This window comes from Strongylocentrotus purpuratus, unplaced genomic scaffold (genome assembly GCF_000002235.5).
Source record: "Strongylocentrotus purpuratus isolate Spur 01 unplaced genomic scaffold, Spur_5.0 spur5_scaffold_8, whole genome shotgun sequence".
Lineage (NCBI taxonomy): Eukaryota > Metazoa > Echinodermata > Echinoidea > Camarodonta > Strongylocentrotidae > Strongylocentrotus > Strongylocentrotus purpuratus.
Window position 1 is genome coordinate 30,736,704 of NW_022145614.1, and position 12,696 is coordinate 30,749,399.

The 12,696-nt window shown below is 35.5% G+C and overlaps 1 protein-coding gene across 1 annotated transcript in view; it reads left to right on the forward strand.

Moving 5' to 3' along the window:
• Positions 1-12,696, forward strand: part of LOC762803 (E3 ubiquitin-protein ligase znrf2) — a 31,761-nt gene that overhangs the window by 9,810 nt on the left and 9,255 nt on the right. Inside the window, exon 2 of the mRNA XM_001198564.4 lies at positions 10,140-10,235. Coding sequence (XP_001198564.2) covers positions 10,140-10,235 — 96 coding nt within the window. The remainder of the gene's footprint in view (positions 1-10,139; positions 10,236-12,696) is intronic.

A 12,696-nucleotide genomic window follows, 5' to 3' on the forward strand; every position in this document is an offset into this window, starting at 1 on the left:
TACACCTTTTTTATGAGTGTAAGGTTGCTGAAGATTTAAGACAAGCTCTTGTTGATAAAATTGGTCTAAAGCTATCTGTCAGATATGAGGATCTATCTAGGAAAAGAATGATGTTTGGATTCATAAAGGATTGGAAGGGACCACATAAAATATTATTAAATCACTTAATTATTTTATTGAAGAGATACATTTATATTCAGAAATGCAGGAATTTAGTAGTAAGTTTCATAGGTTTTGAAACGTTCATTTGCAAAATCAGACATATAGAATTGGTAATTGCTAAACAAAAGCACAAAGAAAACATGCACTATAGAAAATGGTCCCCTATTGAGAATTTATTTTAATTATCCATAATTATATTTTGATAATGATATAGTTCAAACCACCCGAGACTGATTTTTTAGTTTTTACATCAGGTCTGTTTGTTTGTTTGTTTGATTGTTTTTTGTTTTTTTTTGGTTAATTGTTACAGTGATTCGTATTTGATTATTGTTCTTTTAATGTTATACAATTATTTAATTCTTGTATGATTGTTGTTTTTGTAATGTTACAAAAAATTTCGAAAATCAATAAAAATTTGGAAAAAAAAAAAAAAAAAAAAAAAAAAGTTACATGGTCATGTACACATGTATATCTCATACTGAAATAATCAACCTTAACAATTCTATTGAAAGAGAGAATGACAGAGCTTTAGCCTACAGTGTAGCCGTGTGAGAATGTAATAATTTTGTTTCTATTGAAATATTTTCTTGTGAACATATGAAATGAAATACATAGAACTATGTACATGTATATGTTTATCCCCGAAATCTTCTCCATTCAAGCCTATTGCTTAAAAAAAATAATATCTGAATACCAGTAGATAATGATTTACATAATGTACTGTACCTTATAGATGTATAAGCATTTATGAAATAAAATGATGAAGACCAAGTTCTTTGTTGAAATGGATGCTGTTTGTATATTATCAACATCATGCCCTCTTCCACTGTTTAAGGGAAGATACACGTACTTGTACACTTAATATATGATGTTGTATCAAAGAATTGGAGAATTTGAAAGAATAAATAATTAAATATACCGGTAGACCCATATAATTATGAGTGAAGAGGTGTCCCAGGGTGGATATGAATATTGTTGTGCAGTATCAATTGTTGAGGCTACCCTGGGCAAACAAGATTCCTATTTTTTCTCCTCCCTATTTCTCTCCTGGGTATCGAGTGACAAAGGGAGATGAATATCTTGCCAAAGGACATTAGTGCCGTGTCAGGGATCAAACCCACGACCTTTGAATTTCAAGTCAAGCCCTTAAACCTCTAGACTGCAACAGTATTTGCGTCATTGTCATGTTTGCACATTTCAATGAGTGATAGCCAAGACAAGGCTACATTGTATTATCTAACTGTCAATTGTAGGTTGATTTTCTGAAAGCGTTTGTAGTTGTGTAATATTTCGATACCATGTATACCAGCAACGAAACCTTTTGTGTGAAAATGCCCTCTAACAGGTGACAAGGCATGTTACCTTCAGCCCCATTCTACCAATGAACTTCCTGTGTAAACATACAAGGCATTGAACACACAGGTTGAGTAAACGTAATAAAGAATACAATAGAACTCATCTGTTATGGCAGAGGTTGTTGATACGTGATTGTCAACGGACGAATGTCTAATGGATGATGCTCTGAACCTTACAAGTTCATTATGATCCTTTGTGCCTACATGTACGCATGCTTCCATCTTGCTTCCATCTTGCTTGGGTACAATAGGCCTATCTCTTGAACTGAATACCTGCTAAATGCATAAAGTTGATTCCTCAGGATCATTACTCATGAGTTTGTTTACAACTTTACATTCTGCATTTTATTGTTTATTTTTTGTATTAAGCTACATGGACGCCTCCAGAATTTTGTAAAGAAGGGGGTGGTGTCCTGTTCTTAAAAAGTTCAGACAAGCAAGCCCTCCCCGATCCCCCTAAACATAATTGTAAAGGAGGGGAGGGGTCCTGTTCTTAAAAAGTTCAGACAACAAAAACCAACAAAAGAAAGAAGTTATCTGACAAAAAAAAAATCCATAACAATCAGACAAGGAGGGGAGGAGGGCAAAAATTGAGAACCTATGACAAGCATAAAAAATGGTGTCACCCCCCCCCCCCCCATCTTGATTTACGTCCAATGTAGGCAGACATTAGTTATAGTTGTTTCATACAGGCCTTTGTCTTACAGTTACATACATGTGCAGTATGCACTTCATGCGTGTACTGTATTGTGTACCAGTACCAGTACAATTCTTTTTGTTTCAGTACATCATGCTTCATACACTCTGAATGCACTTCATTTCAGACACCACACAGTCTATGTTTTCCTACACTGGCTACAGACCCTATTGTTTGATTTTATTCCCCCAGACAGATAGATCTTAAACTGTTTACTTTCAGATTATAAGCATGGCCAATTCACCACTGTTGTAAGTAGGTTCATGGTTGTAGGTAGTCTCCCTGAAAAGGAGCTAAATTTCTTTGTCCCAATTTTTATGCCTCCGCCACCGAAGGTGGTGCCGGAGGCATCATGTTTTCGGGTTGTCCGTCCCTACGTCCGTACCGTCCGTACGTCCGTACCGTCCGTACGTCCGTCCGTACGTCCGTCCCGTTTGACCGTTATCACAATATCTCAAGAACCATTTAAGATTTAAACTTAAGACTCGGGAATAGTATTTATCACCATAGGAAGACGATCTGATTAGATTTTGGAGTACGTAGGTCAAAGGTCACAGGTCACAGAGGTCAACTTATGAAATTCCTTGTATTGAGTTTGTTAGCGCGATATCTCAAGAACCATTTGAGATTTAAACTTCAAACTTAAGGATAGTATGTATCACCATAGGAAGACGATCTGATTAGATTTTGGAGCACGTAGGTCAAAGGTCAAGGGTCACAGAGGTCAACTTATGAAATTCCATACATTGAGATTGTTATCATGATATCTCAAGAACCACTGGAGATTTAAACTTCAAACTTAGTGATAGTGTGTATCACTATAGGAAAACAATCTGATTAGATTTTGGAGCACGTAGGTCAAAGGTCAAGGGTCATAGAGGTCAACTTATGAAATTCCATACATTGAGATTGTTATCATGATATCTCAAGAACCACTGGAGATGTAAAAACTTCAAACTTAAGGATAGTATGTATCACCATAGGAAGACGATCTGAGTAGATTTTGGAGCACGTAGGTCAAAGGTCAAGGGTCACAGAGGTCAACTTATGAAATTCCATACATTGAGATTGTTATCATAATATCTCAAGAACCACTGGAGATTTAAACTTCAAACTTAATGATAGTGTGTATCACCATAGGAAGACAATCTGATTAGATTTTGGAGCACGTAGGTCAAAGGTCACAGGTCACAGAGGTCAACTTATGAAATTCCATACATTGAGATCGTTATCGCGATATCTCAAGAACCACTGGAGAATTTTCACTTCAAACTTAATGATAGTATGTATCACCATATCATAATACATGTATCTCATGAACCACTGGAGATTTAAACTTCAAACTTAATGATAGTGTGTATCACCATAGGAAGACAATCTGATTAGATTTTGGAGCACGTAGGTCAAAGGTCAAGGGTCACAGAAGTCAACTTATGAAATTCCATACATTGAGATTGTTATCATGATATCTCAAGAACCACTGGAGATTTAAACTCCAAACTTGTTTAAATTGCTCTATGGCGGAGGCATCATTTTCGACTGCGCGCAGTCAAAATTCCATCTAGTTTCTCAGAATTCACAGTTATATTCATGCACCCTCAAGCACAAGATATAACCAAGGAGAGAAAGTATACAGTTAGTTCATCCAGTGCACTACTGCTTCAGTGCTTTTTAAGATAAAGACCATTTCTGGTCATGCGATTGCATTGTGAAAGAAACGTTGTGGAATCGATCAGAAAAGGTTGTACTGCAAGGTTCTGGAATCATCAAAATGATCAGAAATTTGGCCCAGTCTTGGTAAAGTTACAAGCACTGTACACAGAGAGATGTATATGGGACTACGCACACGAGTGCGACACATGCGTTATATCTGTCAGGTCCAAATAGATATAATGATTTACCAAGTAACCAAATATATCAATTAGTAGGTGATTTCTCAGCAAAATTTGTATGATCACGTATTAGTCAAAACATATTCTTTTACATGATTGATAATAAGCTTCCATTTCATTTTTTGAGAGGGGGGCGTTTCCAAAACTGGTCTTTACCTTTAATGATTAAAAAAAATAGATACTGGTAATACACATACTTGTATGCCCATCTTGATGTTCCATCTATTCTGAGCCAGAAGGGCGTCAATACATGTACTGTAACTAGTGCTGTAAGTCAGACGCTATGTTCGTGTTCGGTTCGGTTCGGCAGAGTTCGGCAATTTTTCACCCGAACTTGGTTCGGTTCGGGGTTCGGTAATATAATAGCAAGCAGTGTTATACTAGCCACGGCGGTCGGCACTGGGCGGGCCAGCCGGCCTGCCGGGCCCGACCAGCACGGAGGACTTCTGCACACTGCTCCGACCAGCACGAATTTCACATTAAAAAACTGCTCTAAACGTAATTATTTGTGAAGAAAAATACTACTTACATTCGTATTTCCGTCTTGAATCCTGTTTTATTTTCAATTTTAAAAGATTCATGTTTTCAATTTGTCAATAAATGACATTTTTTAAAGATTTTCCGAGACGGTTGTTGTCTAATGTTAGAGTCATGATAGCTGACATCTTGAATAGAGACTCGATCAGGCTCGTCAGTAACTGTTTTTTATAAGTTTTTATTTTCAACAGGATAAATATAAAATTCCTATTTTTCCTCAATAAATAAATACCACACTATAATATATATTTATTTCATTAATTATATTATAATTTTTTTTCGATATTGTTACAATTAAAAATATTTTTGTTGTTGTTGTTGAATGGGTTTGAGCTGTACTTGTTTTGATCACGCACATGTATTCTTGTTCATGGCTTGCGATCGCGACGTAGCGTGGTCAGGATTTGGGATTTAAATGGCACCAGTGAAGTCGCGCCCACCACTGGATAGGCATAAATCACAAAGGCGGAAAATGGGGAAAAAAGTAAATATAAAATGTGCAATCATGACATAAAAATTAGGTACAAAATGACAAGTTTATTAGCTTGCAAAAACTTTTTTTTTTTTTTTTTGCCGAACATCCGAACCAGGCCTTTGTGTTCGGTTCGGTTCGGTTCGGTTCGGAAGTGCCATGTTCGGCGAACTTCCGTTCGGTTCGGCGGTTCGGCTACAGCACTAACTGTAACACAAGGTTAATGCCCTTCTGGCTCTCAACAGATGATTTTTCTTGGCCTATAATCACAACTTACTGGTAAATTTTGTTTGCCATTTAACAAATTTTGGTATGATGTTTATGATGGCCTTCTATGTCCAAGGAAGAGGTTACTGTGAACAAAGAAGGAAAACAAAAAAGTTTTTTCTCTCTCTGTCCCTCTCTCTCCCTGTCCCTCTCTCTCTCTCTCTCTCTCTCTCTCTCTCTCCTTTGAGATTACAATGTATGTCAAAATAAGCTGAGAAAGAGGACAGTGTTTGTTTTCAGGAGGGATTTTACTTTGGACTTTGAACAGTACATTTTGACAACTTTTATGACAGAATTAGATCCAATCTAAGGCTACATTACAACCTGCTTGACACGAGACATATTTGCAGTTACAATAGAAACCATGTGGGTTTCTGTACCTGTGTGTGACAGCCCACAGCCTCGGTTTATGAATACAGTACATACTCATAGCACAATATCTGTGAATAAATATATCTTGGCCAGCTATATTTAGTATGGCAGCCATCTTAGAAGAAAAAAATATTTAAAAATGGCAAAATAGTAAATAGTAATGCACTGCCTCCTCCTTTTTTGAAAAAGTTCGGACGAGAAGCTCATTATTTTTGTTATTGGGTCTAATACAGACATGATTGCTTTTCCTGTACAACCAAATACCCCAAGGGCACTCCTTGTGTACATCAGGCCTGCAATCTGTATCAGCTCATCCCTGTATTCTATTTAATACTTTATGTGAAACAATCTGGATGTGCATGCATGCTGTATACATAAGACAGGTACATTTTCAGTGCAGAGATTGAGGCTACAGGGAAAGGGAGAGAGAGGGAGGGGATGGGGGGGGGGGGGGACTTCTGGCCTTACCCTCTTCTTATCTGCTTTAAAAAAAAACATTAGGCATATTCATTTGTTTTATTTTTACATGAAATACCAAATAGGAGGTTTAGAGGAAACGTAAAAAATGAAGTACCATACATTAATTATAGTATAATTTAAACTTCTCTAGATTCTCTTTTGACCTGTATAGTGCATGGATACCAGTAATTGACCTGTATAGTGCATGGATACCAGTAATGTTATGAAATTGACCTCCAAACAATGTATGTACTACAGAAGAAAAAAAAATAGAAATGTAAAATTACACTGAATATTCTCCTCTATTGAAAAAATAAAAACAAACAAAACAAAATTTAAATATTTATTAGAGTAGGAATCAATTGTTTTGGTGAAAAAGGATTGATAGTACACTTTGAGTGTCTTGTATAAAAATCATGCTGCAGTGTAGCCACATACATGTAAGTACTTGGAGAGTCCAGTGGTCTGATATCCAACCCCCTACCAACAAGTGGTGTTATTTTTGGAGGTGTAAATTACCTCTCCTTGGAATAGCTTAACCCAGATCTTGCTGGAGGGCATGTGACCTCACTGAGGACAAGGGAGTCAGGGGGAATCCCCATTGTGATTTAAGGTCAGGTTAAGGTCAAATAGCTACCCTACCCATTCTGAGTAGTCTAACTCCCTGACACAGTTATGTTAATTTTCCATCTCAGAAAAATGAGGCATTTTGTTGTTGGATGATTATGGTGATGATGATGGTGATGATGATGATGATGATGATGATGATGATGATGATGATGATGATGGTGATGATGATGATGATGGTGATGATGATGATGATGATGATGATGATTATGAAATTCGTTGTTGCTGCTGGTGCTGGTGCTGCTGCAATATAATGAGTTTTCAATTATATTTTCACTTTTATTTATCATTATGGTTAGCTGATGGATTATGAACTCAATGTAACAGTGATCAGTGATACAAAAAAGTTGTTCTTTTAAAATCTAGACCATTATAAAAGAAATTATGGAAAATGATGCAAGGTATCTTGTAAAAAACATGTTAGATCATCATGTTGACTTTCTTCCAAGTTTTTTAAAAGCCAACAAGATCAGACCCTCTGTCTATGGCAGAGAAAATCTAAGCAATCAATTTTCCACACCAGCCAACTCCATAATGCATTGCTGCTTGTTTGTGGTCCAGTAGAGGGCATGTGTAAGAAAGCTATCTTTGTCAACACTGTGTGTAAAGTAAAGGGGTGTTGTTTGTGTATCGAAGTGTGAGTATTGCCAGGGAAAGGGGCAAGGTGATTTTCTCCTTGACTTCTCTTAACTTCCATTACGCTGGTAATATGTCTGAATCACAGTCTGGAATGGCATGAAATTACCATTTTTACAATACCCAGGGCAAAAGCTTTGAAGTGTGATTGAAAAGATAAGACAAATTCTCTTATCCTTGCATTGGTTTATTATTAATATTTGAACTTTTGAAGCCATCTGTTGTCTGATATTAAGACAAAATTAATATGTACTGGTAGAATGATTTTTCTTAAATCACAACATGTACAGTGTAGTACATTATTCCACATTAATGTGATCAACAGCTGCACACTGCAGATAATGTGGAACACATACATTGTGTAGACATACAGTAATGCACAAGGATGTTGTATTGAAGTGTCTTTATAGCGCCAGGTTGGTATAGAGCTTTCATAAGATTGTACTGGTAGAGTATGTGCATGTACAATGTAGGCCTACCAGCAGTATTATGCAGTTTTAGACTTTCATAAGCAATTAATAAAACAGGAACCTAAACATTATTATGCAGCTCCAGCACTTCAAAAGCAATTAAATTACAGGAACAAGGAACAGGAACAGGAACAATCAGCTGTATTAGTTGGAAAGCCAAATTTTATTTGGAAATGTGGAAATATAATTTAATGGTGTACAGAGAAACCTGCTTTAGTGACCACCTGTACAGAAGCACCACCTGTCCATACAGACCACATCATTTCATTTTTCCTTACAAATTATTTGTAATTGATACCTGTACTAAAGTAACCTTTCAAAAAAGTTTCAATGAAGATCACCTGGATGTAAAGAATCCTTGAGTGCTCTTTCCATTCGTGCTTCTGACTGTACTAGAAAATTCTTGAAGCATTGAATCATTGTGGTTGATCAATCAAGTGAAGCTATTTGTACAAATTTACCCTTTTAAGAAGTGACTGTTTGTGACCTGTCATTGTTCATTATAAGTCATGATGGAAAGCTAGCTAGGGTCCAAATATTTGTGATAGAAAATGACTTATGATCTGAATTCCCAGTCCAATATATCAGAAAATATGCCATGATTTTGCATATACAGTGTATATTGCAAAACATCAGTATGAAATTTAATTTTTGAAAGAGCCGAAATCGAAAATGCTAATCAGGTTTAACCATGACAGGCAGGTAACTGTTTCAACTCAGGCCCTATTGAATATAATTTCAATTTAGTCTTCAAACGCTTCATATTCATTCAAACATTCTTGAGAGTTCAACATTCTATCAGCTGTGAATAAGGAGACTATAAGAATATATCTGCCCAATGCTTAATACACAATTTAAAAGATGCAATATTGTAACATTCATCCATGAAAGTACATGTATCTTTGATATCCCGAAATATAGCAGCTAGTCAATTATTTATATATCAGGTATATATTATTTTTAGATCATTTATTTTGTAGTATGGAAATCTCTGTTAAGCTCTAAGATTTGAGAAAAGTTAAATATTTGGCCATATTCATAATTTAATAGTAATAATAACGGTAATAATATATGAGATTTGTAAGGTGCTAAATCTACAGTGTACTTGAAATCAAATGCTCAAGCCACACTTAGTTTAAAGCCAGAGCCAGATAAAGGTGTTAATTCCTCTACTTTAACAGAGTCAATGCCCCTCTGACCCTATACAGATGATATGCAGTTGATTTACAAGACATACAATGTAATGCATACCTTAAAGAAGGCCTATGAGTGGGCCTAGGAGTGGGGAAGGGGCAAGGGTAAAGGGGTGACAGAAGGAGGAGAGGGGTAAAGGAGGAAATGAGGGAGGAAGACGTTGATGAAGAAAGGAAGTTGAGAGATAAGTAGGACGTCAAACAAAGGTCAAATCCCAGGTCTTCATCTCTCCAGTGCACAAAGACTGATGATGGATAAGATCATAACAAATATATACACAGACGTGTACATGTATGTACATGTAGCTTTATTTCCTCTGTCTATTGTTTTTTTAAAATTATTTATTTATTTTGGGGTTCCTCGAAATCGCATGGGAAATCACTAATTTGTTAATAGTGTGACGTATCTTACGAGCTCCTCTCCAATTTGCTCTGTACAGAAAACTTTATAAACTTCATTTTCTTGGTTATTTATGACGAAATAGATTTGTTTCATTCAGGGGTTGTATAAAAACACATTTTCAATAATTATATTTTATAGGGTAAATTTATGAGTGAAAAGTTTCTGAAGTGGAAATAATAAACATTTCGATTTTTTTTCTATTACAGGGTTAATGGGAGGGACCTTGCAAGATATATGTCACAGAGTTTCCACTTTGTGTTCGATTGACTGAACTTTAAAAGATCATAACTTTCCTATTTCTAAATGGATATTGCTCAAACTTCACTAATTTGTTTCTCTCATTTCTCTGCTTCTATTAAAACAAACTTCATATCAGGTTGAACTTCCGCTTTAATTAAGGGTACTACTCTATGGAGCTAGGAGCGCCAGGGTATAACACAAAAAAGTAAACCAGAGGTTCTGTTTACTGTATACTCTCCTGTATAGCAGGCAAGAATCTTATATTCTGTATGTGTATTATAACTGTAAAAACATTGTCTATAGATGAATGCAGCTTTTTTTTTCATTAATTTGATTGCTATTGTTCTTATTTTCCAGGTATCAAATGTCCAGTATGTTCCAAGTTTGTTGGTGCCGATAATATTGAACTTCATCTGCTTGCCTGCCTCACTAAACCCAGGATTGTATATAATGGTAAGAATGATATCATTTCTTGTAGTTTATGAACATGTACTGTGGGTTTTGTTGCCTTGAAAGAAAGAGCAGTACATTCTTTCTTTCAAACTTTGAAATAAAGAAAGAAAAGTGTTATCCCTTTTGTATATGAATATGTTCCTTATGCATGTAAGAAAGAATGCACATTCTTTATCTAGGAAATGCACTGCTGACAAGTGGTTATTCTACTGTTAAAGGAGATTTTTACATATCATGATATGATATCACTTGAGACAATTGAATACTATTTTTAATCTTATGTACATTCATATGCAATGTTTGTCTCCACAAATAGTTCAAAGGAACCTTTAGTTCACAAGTCCAATATCTAAACTGAAAGTAGGTTTTTATTCTTGCCCAGCAAACATGCCTTTCACATGTGACACCATTACAAAACTACCCCAGCAAGAGATAATGATATTGATCACATAAGTGTTGTGTGTTTCAAAAAGCTCACAATTTTTTTTTAATTATTTGCAACTTCAAAATTCATAGCTTTCTTATTCCCCTTTAAAGCTTATCTTGGAAGTTGGGCTCCGGTAAGGGAGTCGTTTGTCAAGAGAACATGGCTATAATTCATTCTGAATTGTTTACCTTGCAGTAGCTTGATTGTTTGAACCAGTAAAATTAAAACAAACTCATAAAAACCTCCTGGAAATCATCTTCAATAAAACACCACAACTCCCATTCGCACATGGTGTCGGGCCTGCTTACCCGTTTTCCTTATCTTTCTATGCTCATTACTGCCATTTACAGGTGTACCTGTATTATATATATGTCATTTATTTGTAATCTTGAACATTCAGTGTAAGTTTTCTTGGATTCTGTGAGAATATATTTTGTATATTTACCAGAACTCAAGTTTATCTTTAAAAAATGACAAAACTGAGTAAGGGTATGTAGTTAACTGTACTAACATCACTGGTATGTTTTGCTGTGGGAAGGTATTGTCATGTTGCATCATCTTGTTTTAAACCAAAAAGACTCTTGTGTAAATTTATACATGTATGTTGATGCCCTTCTGGCTCCAAACAGACAGTATGTGGAAGAAAAGAAAAAAAATTGAAATCGACCTTTAGATTTCCTCCTTATGAAAGCTGGAATAAATGATGGGTTACACAAGGTGTTCCACTCTTAAGTGCTATTAGTGATTATACAATCTGTCTACAACCAAAGTTCAGATTTGTAGGTTGTTAGGGATGATAGACCTGGGGGGTGTTTCATAAAGCTGTTCGTAAAGTTACGCATGACTTTACGAACGACTTGTATATGAAAAGCCAAATGGGGTGCTCAATCATTATTGATTATTATTTATCAAATTGAACTGTGCAGATGTAGATTAACATTCTTATTATAACAACCATTTTAATGCAAAGTATTTTTTTGGCCATAATTTAATTGAGGTTATTGGAAATATCAGAAAAAACTTTGGGCATCCTATCTGGCACTTCATATACAAGTCGTTCGTAAAGTCATGCATAACTTTATGAACAGCTTTATGAAACACCCCCCCCCCCCAGGATAGCAAGGGTTGTCTGCTTTATTAAAAAGCATACAGATATGGCCATGTGCTCCATTTGCTTCCCAATTCTTTTCTTTCTTTCTTTTTCATCAGAGGATTTATTTCACATTTGTATCTTACAAATCAATGGAACAATACACAAATGTCACAAAAGTTAACCCCAACATCAAATTGAGCTTGCACATATCAGTCAAATTTTCAGATGAAATACATTTTCCATGTGCATGAGAAATTATTTATATCTAAAACATGGATTGGACAACTCAAGCTCATCAAGAATGATTAAAGATTGAAGAGCCCTTCTGGCTCGAAAGTCTAATGCGATGATTAATCAGTTTATAATCATCTTGCATGATTAATAGAGTGAAAGGAATATCAAAGATGAGGAAAAGGGAGGATTTTAATGGTTTTATAGAAAATACTGCTTTACAGAAAATGATGTAGAATATCAAGAATGTATTATTGAAGTGCGAGAAGTCGAGCTAAAAAAAGAATTGAAGTTGAGGAAGATACGAGCTAGGAATGGGAAGAGAAAAATTAACACCAAGACCAAGAGAAGTAGAAAATATTATGCACAGGCATAAGGATAATTAGGAAAGTCATGTCAAAAAGGAAATCGTAATAAACCACTGCTTTGGAAAAATAACCACCAGATTCCGTGAAAATTGGAAACATTCATTCATGTGAAAATCATTTCCTTGTCATTGCCTTATCAATTCCGTTCATATTGGATTTTATTCCTCTTTATCTCTTTGATTCCATTGATTGTTCAGAGCAAGAGGGTATTAAAGGTAAAGACCAGTATTGGAAACGCCCCAATTTCAAAAAATGAAATGGAAGCTCTCATTACCAATCATGTGAAAGAATATGTTTTGACTAATACATGATGATAAAAAATTTGCCGGGAAACCGCCTACT